The sequence below is a fragment of the Schistocerca americana genome, chromosome 1 (genome assembly GCF_021461395.2).
Source record: "Schistocerca americana isolate TAMUIC-IGC-003095 chromosome 1, iqSchAmer2.1, whole genome shotgun sequence".
NCBI classification, from domain to species: Eukaryota; Metazoa; Arthropoda; class Insecta; order Orthoptera; family Acrididae; genus Schistocerca; species Schistocerca americana.
The window spans coordinates 254,495,582-254,515,655 of NC_060119.1; the positions used below are offsets into that span (position 1 = coordinate 254,495,582).

A 20,074-nucleotide genomic window follows, 5' to 3' on the forward strand; every position below is an offset into this window, starting at 1 on the left:
CTGATGCTTATATCCCTCCCTCCAGCATCACAAGCGTCATCCCTCATTGGAACACCTCATCGCCTTTAAATGGCTCCGTGCGCGAGCCCGCTGCCTCATTCGCCAGTGCGAGCAGGAGTTCTGGGAAAGGTATGTCTCCACCATCAGCCTCTGTACCTCTCCATCGCAGGTTTGGGCCAAGATTAGGCGACTCTACGGCTATCAGACCCTTGTCAGGTACCTGCGCTTTCACTGAATGGAGCAGTCTGTACTGACTCCGACACAATTGCAAACCGCTTAACGGAGCATTTTGCTCAGAGTTCCGCTTCTGCGAATTACCCTCTGGCTTTCTACTCCCTGAAAGAGCGGTTGGAACGTCAGAGCCTTTCATTTCACATGCGCCAACCTGAATCGTACAATGCTCCATTCAGTGAGTGGGAATTCCAAAGTGCCCTAGCTGCTTGCCCTGATACGTTCCCAGGCCAGATTGCATCCACTGTCAGATGCTCAAACACCTCTCAGTGGACTGCCAGTGATGCCTCCTAGACCTTTTCAACTGTATATGGGTTGAGGGTGAGTTCCCATTGCAATGGCGGGAAAGCGTCGTAATCGCCGTGTTGAAACCTGGCAAGAACCCACTGGAGGTGGACAGCTACCGCCCCATTAGCCTCACCAAAGTTTTTTGCAAGTTGCTCGAACGCATGCTGAGTCATAGGTTTAGTTGGCTACTTGAGTCTCAAGGCCTTCTGGCTCTGTCTCAGGGTGGGTTCCGCAAGGGCCACTCTGCTGCCGATAATCTGGTGTACCTGGAGTCTCCAATCCATACGGCCTTTGCCCGCCGTCAGCATCTGGTCGCTGTCTTTTTTGACATGTAGAAGGCATACAATACGACATGGCGACATCACATCCTCTATGCTTCATGGTTGGGGTCTTCGGGGTCCGCTTCCGACTTTCATACAAAATTTTCTGTCACTTCGTTCACTCCTTGTGCAAGTTGTGGCCTCCCATAGTTCCTCCCGAGTTCGGGAGAATGGGGTACCGCAAGGATCTGTCTTAAGTTTCTGCCTCTTTTTGATTGCAATTAATGGGCTCGCTGCGTTGGTGAGAACGCCTGTCTCATCTTCTTTGTATGCTGATGACTTCTGCCTATACTATAGCTCCACTGGCATTGCAGCTGCTGAACGGCAGCTGCATGGTGCTATCTGAAAGGCGCAGTCTTGGGCTGCAGCACATGGCTTCCATTTTTCGACTGCCAAGACCTGCGTTATGCATTTCTGCCGGCGACGCACTGTTCATCCTGAGTCACAGCCTTATCTTGATGGCGAACCTCTTGCTTTGGTGGAGACGCATCAGTTTTTGGGATTGGTTTTTGATACCTGGTTAACTTGGCTGCCTCATATTCGGCAGCTTAAACAAACGTGCTGGCGGCATCTTAACGCTCTTCGTTGAATGAGTCACACCAGCTGGGGTGCCGATCAGTCTACCCTTCTATGGCTGTACCAGGCATTAATTCAGTCCCGTCTAGATTATGGGAGCCTAGCTTACAGTTCGGCATCCCATTCCACATTGCGGTTGCTGGACTCCATCCTTCGCAGCGGGTGCAACTCGCCACTGGAGCTTTCTGTGCGAGCCCTGTCAACAGCGTACTTGTGGAGGCAGGTGGCCCTCCATTGCGGTTCCGGCACCAACGATTACAGGCCACTTATGCTACACATGTTTGTAGCTTGTCCGGGCATCCCAGTTATCGTCTCCTGTTCCCTTAGTTGGTCGTCCATTTTCCGTAACAGTGGCCCCGGTCAGGGTGTACGATCACGGTTCGCATCAGAGCTCTTCTCTCTGGGCTTGAGGTTTTCCATCTTCCACCTCTTTTCCAAGCCCCTCTTTGTATATCCCCGTGGTGTGTGCCCTGCTCGTGCCTTCGGCTCGATTTGGCACAGGACCTGAAAGACTCAGTCCCTCCTGAGGACCTTCGCCGTCACTTTCTCTCAATCCTTGCTACATTTCAAGGTTCTGACGTTGTCTATACTGATGGTTCGATGGTTGCTGGTTGTCGGTTATGCTCTTACTCTAGGGCATCATTATGAACAACACTCATTGCCGACTGGCTGCAATGTTTCCACTGCTGAGCTGGTTGCCATCTCTCACGCCCTAGAGTATATCCACTCCTGTTCAGGTGAATCCTTTGTTATCTGTAGTGACTCCCTGAGCAGTTTGCGAGCTATCAACCAGTGTTTCCCTCGCTTTCGTCTGGTGACAGCTATTCAGGAGTCCCTCCATACTCTTGCCTGTTGCGGCTGCTCTGGGGTCTTTGTGTGGACCCCAGATCATGTAGGCATCCCGGGAAATGAACGTGTTGACACACTGGCCAAACAAGCTGTCGGTGCACCAGCCCTGGAGATAGGCCTTTCGGAGAGTGACCTCAGGTCAGTTTTGCGGCAGAAGGTACTTCACACCTGGAGTGAAGAATGGTGCGCCCTGCCTTCACCCAACAAACTTCAGGCCATCAAGGAGGCTACCGGTGTATGGCGCTCCTCCTTGCGGGTCTCTCGCAAGGACTCTGTTGTCCTCTACCGGCTGCACATTGGCCACACCTGGATAACGCACAGCTATTTGTTGCACCATGAAGACCCACCTTTATGCCGCTGCGGGTCAGCTTTGACTGTGGTCCACATCTTGTTGGACTGCCCGCTTTTAACTCCACTCAGGCAGATGTTTGCGCTGCCTGATATGCTTCCTGCGCTTTTATCAGATGACGTTGAGATGGCAGATTTAGTTTTGAGTTTTATCCATGGAGGGAGTTTTTATCGCTTGATCTAAGTGTTTGACCTTGTTTTGTGTTGAGTCTGGCCTATGGCCTACGATTTTAGACTGGGTATTAGTGGGTTTCCTGGTGGTTGGCTTTTCCTCTCCCTCTCCCTGAGACCTCTCCCTCTCTCTCCCCCTCTCCCTGAGAGCTCTCCCTCTCCCTCTCCCTGAGACCTCTCCCTCTCCCTGAGACCTCTCCCTCTCCCTGAGACCTCTCCCTCTCCCTGAGACCTCTCCCTCTCCCTGAGACCTCTCCCTCTCCCTGAGACCTCTCCCTCTTCCTGAGACCTCTCCCTCTCCCTGAGACCTCTCCCTCTCCCTGAGACCTCTCCCTCTCCCTGAGACCTCTCCCTCTCCCTGAGACCTCTCCCTCTCCCTGAGACCTCTCCCTCTCCCTGAGACCTCTCCCTCTCCCTGAGACCTCTCCCTCTCCCTGAGACCTCTCCCTCTCCCTGAGACCTCTCCCTCTCCCTCTCCCTGAGACCTCTCCCTCTCCCTCTCCCTGAGACCTCTCCCTCTCCCTCTCCCTGAGTCCTCTCCCTCTCCCTCTCCCTGAGTCCTCTCCCTCTCCCTCTCCCTGAGTCCTCTCCCTCTCCCTCTCCCTCTCCCTGAGTCCTCTCCCTCTCCCTCTCCCTGAGTCCTCTCCCTCTCCCTCTCCCTGAGTCCTCTCCCTCTCCCTGAGTCCTCTCCCTCTCCCTGAGTCCTCTCCCTCTCCCTCTCCCTGAGTCCTCTCCCTCTCCCTCTCCCTGAGTCCTCTCCCTCTCCCTCTCCCTGAGTCCTCTCCCTCTCCCTCTCCCTCTCCCTGAGTCCTCTCCCTCTCCCTCTCCCTGAGTCCTCTCCCTCTCCCTCTCCCTGAGTCCTCTCCCTCTCCCTCTCCCTGAGTCCTCTCCCTCTCCCTGAGTCCTCTCCCTCTCCCTGAGTCCTCTCCCTCTCCCTGAGTCCTCTCCCTCTCCCTGAGTCCTCTCCCTCTCCCTGAGTCCTCTCCCTCTCCCTGAGTCCTCTCCCTCTCCCTGAGTCCTCTCCCTCTCCCTGAGTCCTCTCCCTCTCCCTGAGTCCTCTCCCTCTCCCTGAGTCCTCTCCCTCTCCCTGAGTCCTCTCCCTCTCCCTGAGTCCTCTCCCTCTCCCTGAGTCCTCTCCCTCTCCCTGAGTCCTCTCCCTCTCCCTGAGTCCTCTCCCTCTCCCTGAGTCCTCTCCCTCTCCCTGAGTCCTCTCCCTCTCCCTGAGTCCTCTCCCTCTCCCTGAGTCCTCTCCCTCTCCCTGAGTCCTCTCCCTCTCCCTGAGTCCTCTCCCTCTCCCTGAGTCCTCTCCCTCTCCCTGAGTCCTCTCCCTCTCCCTGAGTCCTCTCCCTCTCCCTGAGTCCTCTCCCTCTCCCTGAGTCCTCTCCCTCTCCCTGAGTCCTCTCCCTCTCCCTGAGTCCTCTCCCTCTCCCTGAGTCCTCTCCCTCTCCCTGAGTCCTCTCCCTCTCCCTGAGTCCTCTCCCTCTCCCTGAGTCCTCTCCCTCTCCCTGAGTCCTCTCCCTCTCCCTGAGTCCTCTCCCTCTCCCTGAGTCCTCTCCCTCTCCCTGAGTCCTCTCCCTCTCCCTGAGTCCTCTCCCTCTCCCTGAGTCCTCTCCCTCTCCCTGAGTCCTCTCCCTCTCCCTGAGTCCTCTCCCTCTCCCTGAGTCCTCTCCCTCTCCCTGAGTCCTCTCCCTCTCCCTGAGTCCTCTCCCTCTCCCTGAGTCCTCTCCCTCTCCCTGAGTCCTCTCCCTCTCCCTCTCCCTCTCCCTCTCCCTGAGTCCTCTCCCTCTCCCTGAGTCCTCTCCCTCTCCCTCTCCCTCTCCCTCTCCCTGAGTCCTCTCCCTCTCCCTCTCCCTCTCCCTGAGTCCTCTCCCTCTCCCTCTCCCTGAGTCCTCTCCCTCTCCCTCTCCCTCTCCCTGAGTCCTCTCCCTCTCCCTCTCCCTCTCCCTGAGTCCTCTCCCTCTCCCTCTCCCTGAGTCCTCTCCCTCTCCCTCTCCCTCTCCCTGAGTCCTCTCCCTCTCCCTCTCCCTCTCCCTGAGTCCTCTCCCTCTCCCTCTCCCTCTCCCTGAGTCCTCTCCCTCTCCCTCTCCCTCTCCCTGAGTCCTCTCCCTCTCCCTCTCCCTCTCCCTGAGTCCTCTCCCTCTCCCTCTCCCTCTCCCTGAGTCCTCTCCCTCTCCCTCTCCCTCTCCCTGAGTCCTCTCCCTCTCCCTCTCCCTCTCCCTGAGTCCTCTCCCTCTCCCTGAGTCCTCTCCCTCTCCCTCTCCCTCTCCCTGAGTCCTCTCCCTCTCCCTCTCCCTCTCCCTGAGTCCTCTCCCTCTCCCTCTCCCTGAGTCCTCTCCCTCTCCCTCTCCCTGAGTCCTCTCCCTCTCCCTCTCCCTGAGTCCTCTCCCTCTCCCTCTCCCTGAGTCCTCTCCCTCTCCCTCTCCCTGAGTCCTCTCCCTCTCCCTCTCCCTGAGTCCTCTCCCTCTCCCTCTCCCTGAGTCCTCTCCCTCTCCCTGAGTCCTCTCCCTCTCCCTCTCCCTCTCCCTGAGTCCTCTCCCTCTCCCTCTCCCTCTCCCTGAGTCCTCTCCCTCTCCCTCTCCCTCTCCCTGAGTCCTCTCCCTCTCCCTCTCCCTCTCCCTGAGTCCTCTCCCTCTCCCTCTCCCTCTCCCTGAGTCCTCTCCCTCTCCCTGAGTCCTCTCCCTCTCCCTGAGTCCTCTCCCTCTCCCTCTCCCTGAGTCCTCTCCCTCTCCCTCTCCCTGAGTCCTCTCCCTCTCCCTCTCCCTGAGTCCTCTCCCTCTCCCTCTCCCTGAGTCCTCTCCCTCTCCCTCTCCCTGAGTCCTCTCCCTCTCCCTCTCCCTGAGTCCTCTCCCTCTCCCTCTCCCTGAGTCCTCTCCCTCTCCCTCTCCCTGAGTCCTCTCCCTCTCCCTCTCCCTGAGTCCTCTCCCTCTCCCTCTCCCTGAGTCCTCTCCCTCTCCCTCTCCCTCTCCCTGAGTCCTCTCCCTCTCCCTCTCCCTCTCCCTGAGTCCTCTCCCTCTCCCTCTCCCTCTCCCTGAGTCCTCTCCCTCTCCCTCTCCCTCTCCCTGAGTCCTCTCCCTCTCCCTCTCCCTCTCCCTGAGTCCTCTCCCTCTCCCTCTCCCTCTCCCTGAGTCCTCTCCCTCTCCCTCTCCCTCTCCCTGAGTCCTCTCCCTCTCCCTCTCCCTCTCCCTGAGTCCTCTCCCTCTCCCTCTCCCTCTCCCTGAGTCCTCTCCCTCTCCCTCTCCCTCTCCCTGAGTCCTCTCCCTCTCCCTCTCCCTCTCCCTGAGTCCTCTCCCTCTCCCTCTCCCTCTCCCTGAGTCCTCTCCCTCTCCCTCTCCCTGAGTCCTCTCCCTCTCCCTCTCCCTCTCCCTGAGTCCTCTCCCTCATTTTTGTCGGCCAACCACTGTCACACTTGGTGTGATTTTAATTCCTTTTGTCTGGTCTTTGTCTGTGTCTTTCTTGTCCTGTGTCGTCTCTTGACATCTCCATTGTTTGTTTTTATTTCTTGTGGGGATTTCAAATTCATGGAAAAAGAGTCTGGTCCCTTCAATCCCACAAACCAACCCCGGACACTGGCATGAAGCCACCGTTGTACTCATACCTAAGCCTTACCGGGCTTAGGTATGGGTAAGATGGTGGCTGCACCAAAACCTTCCTTCTACCTACTGCCCCATCTGTCTTACCAGCTGCATTTGCAAGGTGATGGAACGCATGGTTCATGCCCATCTGGTATGGTGGCTCGAGTCTTGCAATTTACTGATGTATGCACAGTGTGGATTTAGAGCGCTATGTTCTGCAGTTGACCATCTTGTTACTTTGTCCACCTGTCATGAATGATTTTCTGCGGAAATCCCAGACTGTGGCTGTGTCTTTCAATTTGGTGAAGGCCTAAGACACCTGCTGGAGAACTGGTATCCTCCATACTCTTCACACATGGGGCTTCCGTGGCCACCTGCCTTGTTTCATTCAGGCCTTTTTAAAAGATCGAGTTTTCAGGGTGTGTTTGGTTTCTGCCTTGTTGGACACCATTATCCAGGGAAACGGTGTGCCTCAGGGTTCTGTCCTTAGTATCATCCTCTTTGCTATCGCCATTAACCCTCTCTAATGGCCTGTCTCCCACTGGGCATCTCCGGCTCCCTTTTTGTTAACGATTTTACCATCTATCGCAGTTCTTCATGGACCTGTCTCACGGAGCAGTGTCTTGAACGCTGTCTTGATTGTCTTTACTCCTGGAGCATCGGCAATGGCTTTCGCTTTTCCTCTGACAAAATTGTCTGTATGAATATCTTGCTGCGCAAATGGTTTCTCCCGCCATCTCTACATTTTGGACCTGTTGCCCTTCCGTTTGTTGTTACTACGAAATTCCTGGGGCTCTTCTTCGATAGGAAACTCACTTGGTCCTCCCATGTAGCAGCCTGCTGTACGCGGTCCATCAATATCCTGTGTGTCCTCATTGGTACTTCCTGGGGTGCCGATCAAACCACTCTTCTCCGTTTGTACCGGTCCGTTGTCCATTCGAAACTCGACTATGGGTGCTTTGTTTTTATGCGTCTGCACGCCCATCCCTCTTAGGCAGTCTCAACACTATCATCCATCATGGCATCTGTCTGGCCACAGGCGCCTTTCACACCAGCACGGTTGAGAGTCTGTATGCTGAAGCTGCTGAACTACCACTGTCCTATCGCTGTGACTTTCTTCTCAGCAGGTATGCATGCTGGCATGCAAGCCACGGCCACCCATCTTATGCCTCCTCCTTCGATGATTCCTTTGATCGTCAGTATGGGGATTGTCCCTCTTCTCTATTACCTCCTGGGGCCCATTTTCGGCACTTGCTACGGCGGCTTAACTTCACACTACCTGCACCTTCCCCAGTGGGTGAACCCTTCACCACCTTGGTTTCATTTGCTTCCTAAGGACACTACTCCATCCTCGGTCTAATACCTTCAGTTTCGTGAACTTCTCATGTAACATTGCGATAGTACCTTTGTACTGGTACCTCTCAGACTGACTGTGGGGTCAGGTGTGCCTTCGCCATTGGCACCCATGTCTTTCGATATCGGCTTCTGGCACACTCCTCAGCATTTACAGCCGAGCTGTTCACTTTGTATCAGGCCAAGAATTACATCCTGCGACGCAGCCTTTCCAATTGTGTCCTCTGCTCAGACTCACTCGGTGCCCATCAAAGGCTGTGCACTTTACACTGCCCATCCCTTAAGTGTAGCGGGTGCGGGAAAATTGTCACTTGCTCACTCTTTTGGAGTCAGTGTCATGTTTCTGTTGGTTCCTGGTCATGTCAGTCTGCGAGGAAACGAGGCTGCTGCAGAGGCTGCAGTTCTTGTAACTCAACCTGCGAGTACCTATATTCCCTCCGATCTCTTCATTGCCGTCTGTCGGGAGGTGGTGTCCGTTTGGCATCGCCAGTGGTTTTCCTTTCATGAGAATAAGCTTCAGCTTATTAAGCCTCTCCCAGCACCTTGGAAAACCTCGTCTTATTTTAATTCAGCTGCGTATTGGACACTGCCTTTTTAGCCATCGTCATATTCTAAGAGGTGCTACCCCACCACTTTGTACACATTGCACTCAAATTTTAACTGTCCGCCACTTCCTGATGGACTGCCCTTTTTATAACCATTTACGTTCCAGCTTGGGTTTCCCATCTGATTTATCAGCTGTTTTAGCGAATGACGTGGGGGCTGTCGACTGCATTTTACTTTTTATCTGCTGAAGCAATATGGTGAAGGCCATTTAATTTTAATTTTTAGTTTTGGACCTCCATTTCTGCATGTTGTCTTTTTTAGCCCTTTCTCCAAGTGCCTGTTTTTAGCTCTCTTCTATTATGTCAATTGGGACTGTCTGACAGTAGATTTTAACTCCTCTGTGTTTGTATTCTATAGTTTTGACTTGAGTGTGTATGATTTTTTGCCCTAATGCACAACAACCAACAGCCAAATTGTGCACAGATCTTCCTATAACCAAGAAAAGCAATAATGTGGCTGACACATTCTTGTGAAATGCCGATTGTCCTTGTAATTTCTCTCTGAGTGATAAGATGATTGTCCTGAATCAGTCAACATTTGGCCTGTGAAACTCGGTGGTTGCTGTCACAGGACATCCAAATCTTTGTTTGTCTCGCAGGTCAGAGGTTCCTGTCTCAACATCTTTAAACTTACTCGCCCAGCAACTCACAATACCCACATTAACATAATCATGATAAACTGCTTTTATTCTCTGATGAATCTCCTTTGGGGTGACATCTTATGCTGTCAAGAATTCAATGACTGCACGTTGCTTAGATCACACTGACTGACTGTGCATGGTTTCATACTTTACACTGTAACAACACAACCATTCAATGCTAAGCCTTAGCATGAACTGGAGCTGTAGAGAAGAGGCTACAGAACAAGCCAGTACCTGCTGCATACCAATGGTGTCAACTTTTGAAGAGCTATGAAGGTGGAGGCATTACTTTTCAGTCAACTCTTGTATTTACCAAGTGCAGATCTTCTTAAATTCCTAATGAACAATGTTCTTCAAAACATTTATAATGTATTAACCCTTTTGTGAGCCGTGGGAAACGTGCTTCCCACTACAGTGAACTCGCTCCTAGTCCCGTAAGATTCACAGTTCCCACCTCTGTACGGTGCTACCACCTAGTGAACAGTATAGGGTACTGCTTCCAATCGGAAGTTCCTGCCGTTTTTGCTGTACCTTTGCGCAGAGGCATTGTATAGCTGAGTGTTGCTCTGTAGAGGAGCCTTTCAGTGCTGTTAGCGTGACATTTTGTGAATTCCTCCCCCCCCCCCCCCCCCTCCCCCCCCCCCTCCCTCCCTCGAAGCTATAGTATAAGGTAAATACTTTTGATTTACCCAAATTTATGAAGGAAAACGTAAAATTGGAATGAGGAGAATTCCAGTTTGAAACAAAAAGAGCCATTTCTGCAGTAAAATGGATGTGTAACCGTCCAGTCACTTTCCTGTCGTCAATTCATGACCCATGAGAAACAGCAACAGTGAAAAGGAAAAACAAGGATGGTACTAGTACAGAGATTTCTTGTCCTGAAGTTGTGGCAGAATACAACAAAATAATGGGTGGTGTCGATAGGTTTGATCAATTACGAGAAAGGTATGCTATTGGCAGACATTCTGTAAAATGGTGGCACAGAATATTTTATTTCCTGGTGGACGTTGCTGCAGTGAACAGTTTTATCCTGTGGAAAATAAGTGAAAGAGAAAGTGGACAGCATGATCAGCTCACATACAGGATCCATCTAGCCAGACAATTGATCGCTGGCCTCTCATCCCAAAAAAGGCGTGGACAAAAACCTGTCTTTCTGGCGAAAAGGGGTAAAGTACCTGAGGATTTTCGTCATGTGGCTGTAGGGGAGCATCAACCTATTTTAGGAGAAACCTACTGGATGTGCCGTCATTGTAGTACCAATGCTGCGGAAAAGAGCACTCGCTGTGTTTGTACATATTGTCAAATACCACTTTGCATAGACCCATGTTTCAGAAAATTTCATGGCAAATAATTGTGAACAGTCATTGTAACAAGAGAAGTAAATTTATCAAATAAAAATGACATATATTGAAAAAGTTGTTTTTGTCATTTAACTCCAGGGAAGGGCAGTGGGAAGAATACTTCCCACCTTGTTGTGTGACCTCACTTTCACAGTTGGAGCAAATTTGATATTCTGTATGATAAATATACCTATCTGTTAATTACTATCTGTTCTCCACTCATTAAAAAAAAACTGCTCAATAATTTTGCCCACGAAAGGGTTAACAAAGTTTATCAAATTGAGGCTTGCATTCCCTGTCACTTCTGCTTCTTGCTGAAGAAGTGAGAGCATCCTTGAAACAGTTAAAAATTGCCTTGCATTTCGGTAACAAATGATAAAGTTCTCTGTGCAAAATTGCCGCAAGAAGAAACCTGGTTAAACAGCTTACAAGTGATCAGAAATTTAAAGATAATGTGACCAATAACTTTGCTATCGGGAAGAATCGAGGCATGTATCTCCTGTATAAAAAGATGTGAGGTAAGCTTGCTCACAATTAATCTTTTAATTCCCCACTGGTACACTGTCAGACTACAAGCAGATATTTCTTTTTTCTGTCCCTGAACTCCTGAAAAGACAGCAGCAAGATTTATTTGTTAACTTTCTTCACAACTTGGAGCTGTGTGATCGTGATGGCTATGAAGCAAGTGAAATGAAATCCTGCCACATGATTCCTATCTGTGCACCTCTGTAGGCCCAATAAATTATTCAGTACAGATACAAAGATCCAGAAATTAAATGGCAGAGGAAGGGAGTATTATTCTTAGATGTGGTTGGATGGGGGAAGTGCAACTGGGGATAAGTGACATTAAGGTGCAATGGGTTTAAACCATCTCATTGTGGCATTCCAGTCAGGTGTAATGTGGCAATATCAAACATCTCTGAATACAACATGATAGTAAGTTACATGAAATGTTTTTCTAGAAAGGTTATCCTGTGGTGTATAGTAATCAGTATGCCACATTTTAATAGATTTTTGTGTAATAGGGCAACAATTACCAGTTGTTCTCCTTTTTTTTAAGTAATAACTATTTGGCTCAGACTATGAGAAATCAAATTTGTATTGTTCATTTTATTTTTCTTTAGTTGTATTGGAAAATATTGTGTAATGATATGATTGAGTTGCAAACCACTTTTCTGAATGATGCTCGTTAATTATGAACATATTTTCACAGTATTTTTATTTTATTTTAGGACAGTCCAGTAATCAAGAAAGCAGTGAAGAAAGAACAGCTTAGCAAGGCTCAAAAACGAAAACAGTGGGACAGAGTTGATGCAAAAGGCGACCGCCCTCGTGGATGGGACTGGGTAGATGTTGTGAAACACTTATCACAAAGTGGCCCTAAACAGCTTGAGACCCTAGCTCCCTCAACAGGCTCGTAGAAGCAGTAGAGGCTAGCAATGCTTCCAGTCATACACTGCAGTGAGACAGCTAGTGGCAAACAGGGTATGCAACATTGTGTTCCGAAATATTTGTTGAATAAAAATGTTAACAATTTTTATTCATTGTTTTATTAACTTTAATCCTCTTTTCATGAACTGCAAGAATGAAGTTTTTGCTTTTTGTGTGCACTACACAGTGCTGTCCTGCTAATTGCCTTGTGTATGAACCAGTAGTGTAATAGTGCGGAGTATGTTCATATCTAAATTTCTGGTACAGTATGAAGAATCCATTGATTTATGGTACTCCTTTATAGTATGCTCCAAAGTGTTTACTACAGTACAGACAAGAGAAACATACTGAAGGCTTTGATAAACTTGTGGAGGACAACTAACTTCTGCTGCATTCAGTGCAAGCATTTGGAATTCTGTCATAGAGGGAGTGACATACTCACCATTGTTATTGTCCTCGAAGTTTGTCTCGCAATACGAAAATTAAAACTAACAGATACAGAACATCACTGTAAATTTTGAAAAACAAGAACTAGAAGTGACAAGGAAAGGTTGGTCCTCTAAGATAGACATGATGCAACAGTGAGAAAGGATGGCATTGCTAGAATCAGAACACACCCTCTGGTATTATACAGGGTAATTCAAAATTAACTGTACACTTTTCGTGGGTGTAACATATGCATCGAAGTAAGAGTAAAATGTTAATGTTTCTTTGTCTGAAACTGCTTTACTTCAGAGTTACGCATTGGAGTAGAGAACACAACAGGAAGATTTTTTCTTCTCAGAAACTAACGACACAAAGGCACCTGAAATTCAACACACCTACATACTGCAGGTGTACTCCAGTACATGTTCAAAATGATGTCCATAAAGAAGAAGGCAGTAATGTGCCCGACTCTTTTCCACTGTCAGAATGTTGCAGGCTCCGTTCACCTCCTCCTGCACAGTTGCACCCGGAAATGTGGTGAGCCAGGCGTCTCGTCCTGCACGACCTGTCAAGTTACTGGAATAAGCAACTCTGAGATACTTTGAAACGTGCAAGGGGACTGTCGACAAAGCAACATCAGTCAGCATGTGGAAGAGTGCAACATGCCAAAATCCTGTATTGGTTAATTGTGTAATGTCTGCCACAAACGACATTGTGCATCATAACTCAGAAGTAAAGCAGTTTCAGACAAAACTTAAACGTTTCACTCTTATTTCGATACATACATTATGCCTACTAAGTGTGTAAAAGTTATTTTAAATCAGTCTGTATTAGGGGCAATGAAACTGGCAGATGGAGGGGCAAATATAGACAGGACTCTCCACCTTTTCTGCATGCTTCCCACACTAACGTTCTCACCTTAACACCTCAGCTGTCCCAAGTCAGAACCCTTTGAGCCTAATCTTGTGAGCCAAATCTGACAAACGGTAAAAAAGTTGTGCCAGCAGTAGCATAAATAAAGTGCAGTGTTGCCATACTAATGTTATTAATGATAAGTGATAATTTAATAGACATTGCTTCTTAAGATTCTTCCCATACAGCACCTGTGGTAGAAATTACACTGTGGCAACAGTATGTGGTTAGACTCACTAACCAAGCTGGACTAGGCCAAAGGCTTCTCAGTGACACTTACGAATGAAGGGAAGAAAAGGGGAGTGGGAATTGGCTTGCCCATCCCAGCTGCCATTTTCAGTGCTCCCAAGTGTAGTAGATTTCTCAGTGCAAGTAATTGATCTGTTGTGTAAAGTAAACATATGTAACCTGTAGTGTTCCAAAAGTCTTGGTGTTAAAATTTAGCACATTTCTCACTTCTTTCATGGGCTTTTAAATGAAATTTTGTAAAGCTGTGTATTTATTTACCCAAGAAAGTTAGGGCCATCGCCCATTTCTGTGTAACGAGGATTGGTTGCTTCAGAATTGCAGTATCTAGTTACCAGCATTGAGCAGGCAGCAAAATACTGTTTCTTTAGTGAATCCCAGTAATACATTTGATGTTAAGTGATCAGGTGACTCATCATATATATTGGAAATACAGTAAATTGCTTTTGCACACTCTGGATTGAACCGTATTGCTCTTGGCAGTTCCAAAACAGCAAACATTTACATGCTGATTACCACAGCCATGTAACTGGAAGGTTGTGTGAATTTTATTAGTGTTTTTGACATGTGCTATATATCAAAGGAAAATTCAGTCAAGAAAACTAATAAATTATGAGACAGGATTGCTATCCAGTACTTCCCTCTGTGAGGCAAAATGTGTAGCATTGCAAATAGACAAATGTTAAAGTTACACACTTCCTAGTTTTCAGAACAAATGTTTTCTTTCTTAGGGGGAGATGGGTTAGGTCGGTGAAACTTAGAAAGGGATAGTGGCTCACTCAGACACTAGGATGAGAGGGAGGAGTTACTACGATCACTGCTGTTATGCCATGTTACATTATTCCTTGCAGGCATGTTTGACCATCTGTGATGGCACACCAACAAATTGGGCGACTTTATTCGCATTGTGATCAGAGGCAAATCCAAACACGACAGGGTCTTTTACCATTCTGGCATGTCTCCACTTCAGCCCATGACACTGCACTGATTCTGTTCAACCAACTGGGGCACGTGCAGGTACACTCAAACATGAAATATTTTGAAAATGAAAATTTCCTTTTCAGGCACATTGCCATGAATAGAAAGCTGAAAAATTGCATTTGTGATAAATGCAAATATAGATGCAAATTCTGCCTCAAATGTGAATTTATTTAATATATGCTATTTTATAGCGAATTTTTATGTGTGAACTATTTCATAAGAGACGATTTAAAATAACTATATTTTCTGCATATAAATATCTAAACAGTAACCAATTTTTGGTTACTGGCATGCACAACATGTTGTAAAGTCCAATTTTGAGAGAGAGTGTACAGAAGAATGCATCTGCAAAATAGAGCACACCTACATATGAACACAACGAATACACACACGTTGCATATGGCAACATAGAACTCTGCCATGGAACTTAACATCTGAAAACTTAGTAAGTTTTAGTCCCTGATGAAGATGATGGTGGATATCAGTGAAAGCTCGAATTTAAAAATATCCAAGCTTCCAATGATATCAATCATCATGTTCGTCAGAGACTAACACTCAGGCAGCAGAATGTTACCCATATTTGATGCGGCAAGTGAGCAGAAAAATTTTGATGCAAGGACTCTGCCATTAGAAACTTAATTGTGAAAGAAATAAGTATGTTCCTATGTCTGTTAGTGAAAGTTGATATTGTGCAAAATTACAGTAAGTGTAACATAGCAATTTAGGAGCAATGTGTTCTGAAATATGGATTCATTTGTGACATTGCAATCTCAGCAAGCAATTATGTGGTATCATCATCATCATCATCATCATCATCATTTAAGACTGATTATGCCTTTCAGCGTTCAGTCTGGAGCATAGCCCCCCTTATACAGTTCCTCCATGATCCTCTATTCAGTGCTAACATTGGTGCCTCTTCTGATGTTAAACCTATTACTTCAAAATCATTCTTAACCGAATCCAGGTACCTTCTCCTCGGTCTACCCCGACTCCTCCTACCCTCTACTGCTGAATCCATGAGTATCTTGGGTAACCTTGCTTCTCCCATGCGTGTAACATGGCCCCACCATCTAAGCCTGTTCGCCCTGAATGCTACATCTATAGAGTTCATTCCCAGTTTTTCTTTGATTTCCTCATTGTGGACACCCTCCTGCCATTGTTCCCATCTACTAGTACCTGCAATCATCCTAGCTACTTTCATATCCGTAACCTCAACCTTGTTGATAAGATAACCTGAATCCACCCAGCTTTCGCTCCCATACAACAAAGTTGGTCGAAAGATTGAACGGTGCACAGATAACTTAGTCTTGGTACTGACTTCCTTCTTGCAGAAGAGAGTAGATCGTAGCTGAGCGCTCACTGCATTAGCTTTGCTACACCTCGCTTCCAGTTCTTTCACTATGTTGCCATCCTGTGAGAATATGCATCCTAAGTACTTGAAACCGTCCACCTGTTCTAACTTTGTTCCTCCTATTTGGCACTCAATCCGTTTATATTTCTTTCCCACTGACATTACTTTCGTTTTGGAGATGCTAATCTTCATACCATAGTCCTTACATTTCTGATCTAGCTCTGAAATATTACTTTGCAAACTTTCAATCGAATCTGCCATCACAACTAAGTCATCCGCATATGCAAGACTGCTTATTTTGTGTTCACATATCATAATCTCACCCTGCCAGTCTATTGTTTTCAACATATGATCCATAAATAATGTGAACAACAGTGGAGACAGGTTGCAGCCTTGTCTTACCCCTGAAACTACTCTGAATCATGAACTCAATTTACCGTCAACTCTAACTGCTGCCTGTCTATCCATGTAAAGACCTTTAATTGCTTGCAAAAGTTTCCCTCCTATTCCATAATCTTGTAGAACAGACAATAACTTCCTCCTAGGAACCCGGTCATATGCCTTTTCTAGATCTATAAAGCATAGATACAATTCCCTGTTTCACTCATAACACTTCTCCATTATTTGCCGTAAGCTAAAGATCTGGTCCTGACAACCTCTAAGAGGCCTAAACCCACACTGATTTTCATCTAATTGGTCCTCAACTAATACTCGCACTTTCCTTTCAACAATACCTGAGAAGATTTTACCCACAACGCTGATCAAAGAGATACCTCTGTAATTGTTACAATCTTTTCTGTTTGCATGTTTAAAGATTGGTGTGATTACTGCCTTTGTCCAGTCTGATGGAACCTGTCCCGACTCCCAGGCCATTTCAATTATCCTGTGTAGCCATTTAAGACCTGACATTCCACTGTATTTGATGAGTTCGGACTTAATTTCATCCACCCCAGCCGCTTTATTGCACTGCAATCTATTGACCATTTTCACCACTTCCTCAAATGTGATCCTATTTCCATCATCATTCCTATCCCATTCTACCTCGAAATCTGAAACATTACTGATCGCATTTTCACCTACATTGAGCAACTCTTCAAAATATTCCCTCCATCTGCCCAAGGCATCCACAGGATTCACCAGCAGTTTTCCTGACCTGTCCAAAATACTTGTCATTTCCTTCTTACCTCCCTTTCGAAGACTGCTAATTACGCTCCAGAATGGTTTTCCAGCAGCTTGACCCATAGTCTCCAACCTGTTTCCAAAGTCTTCCCATGATTTCTTCTTGGATGCTGCAATTATCTGTTTGGCTTTGTTTCTTTCTTCAACATAACTTTCTCTGTCTACCTGGGTTCCGGTATGTAGCCATTTTTGATACGCCTTCTTTTTCCTTTTACAGGCTGCATTGACTGTATCATTCCACCAAGCTGTTTGCTTCATCCTACTTTTACACACTACTGTTCCAAGACATTCTTTAGCCACTTCTAGTACTGTGTCCCTGTACTTTGTCCATTCCTTTTCCAATGACTGTAACTGACTACATTTAACTAACTGGTACCTTTCTGAGATCGCTGTTATGTGCTTGTGCCTGATTTCCTTATCCTGAAATTTCTCCACTCTTATCCTCCTACATATGGACCTGACCTCCTGCACTTTCGGCCTCACAATCCCAATTTCACTGCAGATTAAATAATGATCAGTGTCATCAAAGAATCCCCTGAATACACGTGTGTCCCTCACAGCCTTACTGAATTCCTGATCTGTTATTATATAGTCAATGACAGATCTGGTTCCCCTGCCTTCCCAAGTATACCGGTGAATGTTCTTATGTTTAAAAAAGGAGTTTGTGATTACTAAGCCCATACTGGCACAGAAATCCAAGAGTTGTTTCCCGTTCCTGTTGGCCTCCATATCCTCTCCAAATTTACCCATAACCTTTTCATACCCTTCTGTTCGATTTCCAAATCACCCATGAGCAGAACACTGTCCTTGTCCTTTAACAACTACATCACTGAGTGCCTCATAAAAACTATCCATCTTATCTTGATCTGTCCCTTCACAATGCGAATATACTGACACAATCCTAATTTTCTTGCTAGACACTGTCAAATCTATCCACAACAGTCGTTCGTTTACATACCTTATTGCAACTACGCTGGGTTCCATTTCTTTCCTGATGTAAAGCCCTACACCCCATTGTGCTATTCCTGCTTTGACTCCTGACAGGTAGACCTTGTATTCTCCCACTTCCTCTTCTTTCTCACCCCTTACCCGAATGTCACTAACAGCTAAAACATCCAGCCCCATCTTACTTGCAGCCTCTGGCAGCTCTACCTTCTTCCCCAAGTAGCCCCCATTGATATTAATAGCTCCCCATCTCATTACCCTTTGTTTGCCAAGTCGTATCTTAGGAGTCCCTGGTTTGTCAGTTAGAGGTGGGACTCCGTCACCTCCAAAGGTCCGAGGCATTTTGCTCTGATTGTTGCCAGCATCATATTTAAAGTACCAGGGAAGCAGGTTGCTAGCCTTACTTGCCCCGAGTCCCATTGGGTTTTACCCCTAACGGCTGAGGGACTAACCGGTGGATTTGGTAGTCTTTGCCGTATGAGCACAAAGGTGACCACGACTCAGAATATGTCCGAGATGCCCAGCCTTATTCCAAAGTAACTGGTATCCCGACTGTCGGGACCATTTACTTGGCCACTCATACATTGCCCGTGGTTCATGAACTAGGACATGACTACAGGAACCCACACCATGAACCACAGTGGTAGCCATTATGTGGTAGCCATTATGTGGTAGCCATTACCAAATGTTTTGTGCACTCCACTTTGTATTGCGCGCACTCCACTTTGTATTGCGCATAGCACTTTCTTTTCCTGGTCATCACAGGGTTTGTGTATGATTATCATGACACCAGTAGGGACTGGTGATTCGTGTGTCAGTTCTTTCACAGAAACAAAGAACATGGGTTGAGGCTGGCTGACCTATGAGAGGGAGGCAGAGCTTGTTCCCCCCACTGCTCCTCACCTTTCAAACATTTGAAGTTTCATTTGTTTTGCTCGCATCTGCGTGCTAAGCGTAGTGTCCGCACAATAGTGACCATGCCAAGAGTCTCCTTGTAAGGCACAAATAGTTATTTTCAGCTCTAATACCACTCCATATACTTTGTTAGTTACATCTATAGTATTGTCAAGTATATCTAAAAACAAAGATGATGTGATTTACCAAACGAAAGCGCTGGCAGGTTGATAGATACACAAATATACACACAAAATTCAAGCTTTCGCAACAGACTGTTGCCTCATCAGGAAAGAGGGAAGGATGTTGGTTTTAAGGGAGAGGGTAAGGTGTCATTCCAATCCCGGGAGCGCGCACACACACACATACACAGTCACAAGCAGACATTTGTAAACGCAAAGAGTTTGGCGGTAACACAACCACCTAACCTTTGTGCACATCATTGTCTACCAACCCAAGTTCACCACAGGATCAACATAGCCCAGCTTTTACCAAAAATTTTTCGCCTTTTTTCACACCAGATCTCCAGTTGCTTTCTAGTTCACCTTTATCTCTCCCCATATATTTTTATTTTCGTTTTCACTTCAGCCTCATGTTACACTTTCCACCTTATAATACCATGTCACCCTCACAACACCCCCACAACGACCCCATTAAGTTTTATTTACATTCCCTCCGCAAACATGCCTTCGCCCTAGCCAGATTACGCTCCCATATTTTTATTTTCCTGGTTTGTCTGACATTTGGCATTACCCCCAAAGGCCTCACACTTAAAGTTCCCACCTCTGGCTGTAACCCTTCTTTCCATCAGTCCCTATACCAGTTCCAAACTGAACAAGCCTTTGCCCTCACCCACCTAATCCTTCACCTGCACATAAAAAGATCTCTGCCCAAACTCTTTGCATTTACAAATGTCTGCTTGTGACTGTGTATGTGCGGATGGATGGATGTGTGTGTGTGTGTGTGTGTGTGTGTGTGTGTGTGTGTGCGTGTGTGTGTGTGTGTGTGTGGGCGCGCGCGCGCATACCTGTCCTTTTTTCCCTTTAAGGTAAGTCTTTCCGCTCCCGGGATTGGAATGACTCCTTACCCTCTCCCTTAAAACCAATATCCTTTCGTCTGTCCCTCTCCTTCCCTCTTTCCTGATGAAGCAACCGTTGGTTGCGAAAGCTTGAATTTTGTGTGTATGTTTGTGTTTGTTTGTGTATCTATCAACCTGCCAGCGCTTTCGTTTGGTAAGTCACATCATCTTTGTTTTTAGATATATTTTTCCCACATGGAATGTTTCCCCCTATTATATTCGTATTGTCTGTGTATGTGTGTGTGTGTGTGTGTGTGTGTGTGTGTGTGTGTGTGTGTGTGTGTGTGTGTGTGTGTGTATACACTGTTGACAAAGGCCTTAATGACCCAAAGCTTTA

At 47.0% G+C, this 20,074-nt stretch overlaps 1 protein-coding gene across 1 annotated transcript in view; it reads left to right on the forward strand.

Annotated features, from left to right (window-relative positions):
• Positions 1 to 11,834, forward strand: part of LOC124621828 (RWD domain-containing protein 4) — a 32,591-nt gene extending 20,757 nt beyond the window's left edge. Inside the window, exon 4 of the mRNA XM_047147271.1 lies at positions 11,527 to 11,834. Within this exon, the coding sequence (XP_047003227.1) occupies positions 11,527 to 11,715 (189 nt within the window). The 3' untranslated portion in view covers positions 11,716 to 11,834. The remainder of the gene's footprint in view (positions 1 to 11,526) is intronic.
• The last annotated feature ends 8,240 nt before the right edge of the window (positions 11,835 to 20,074 follow it).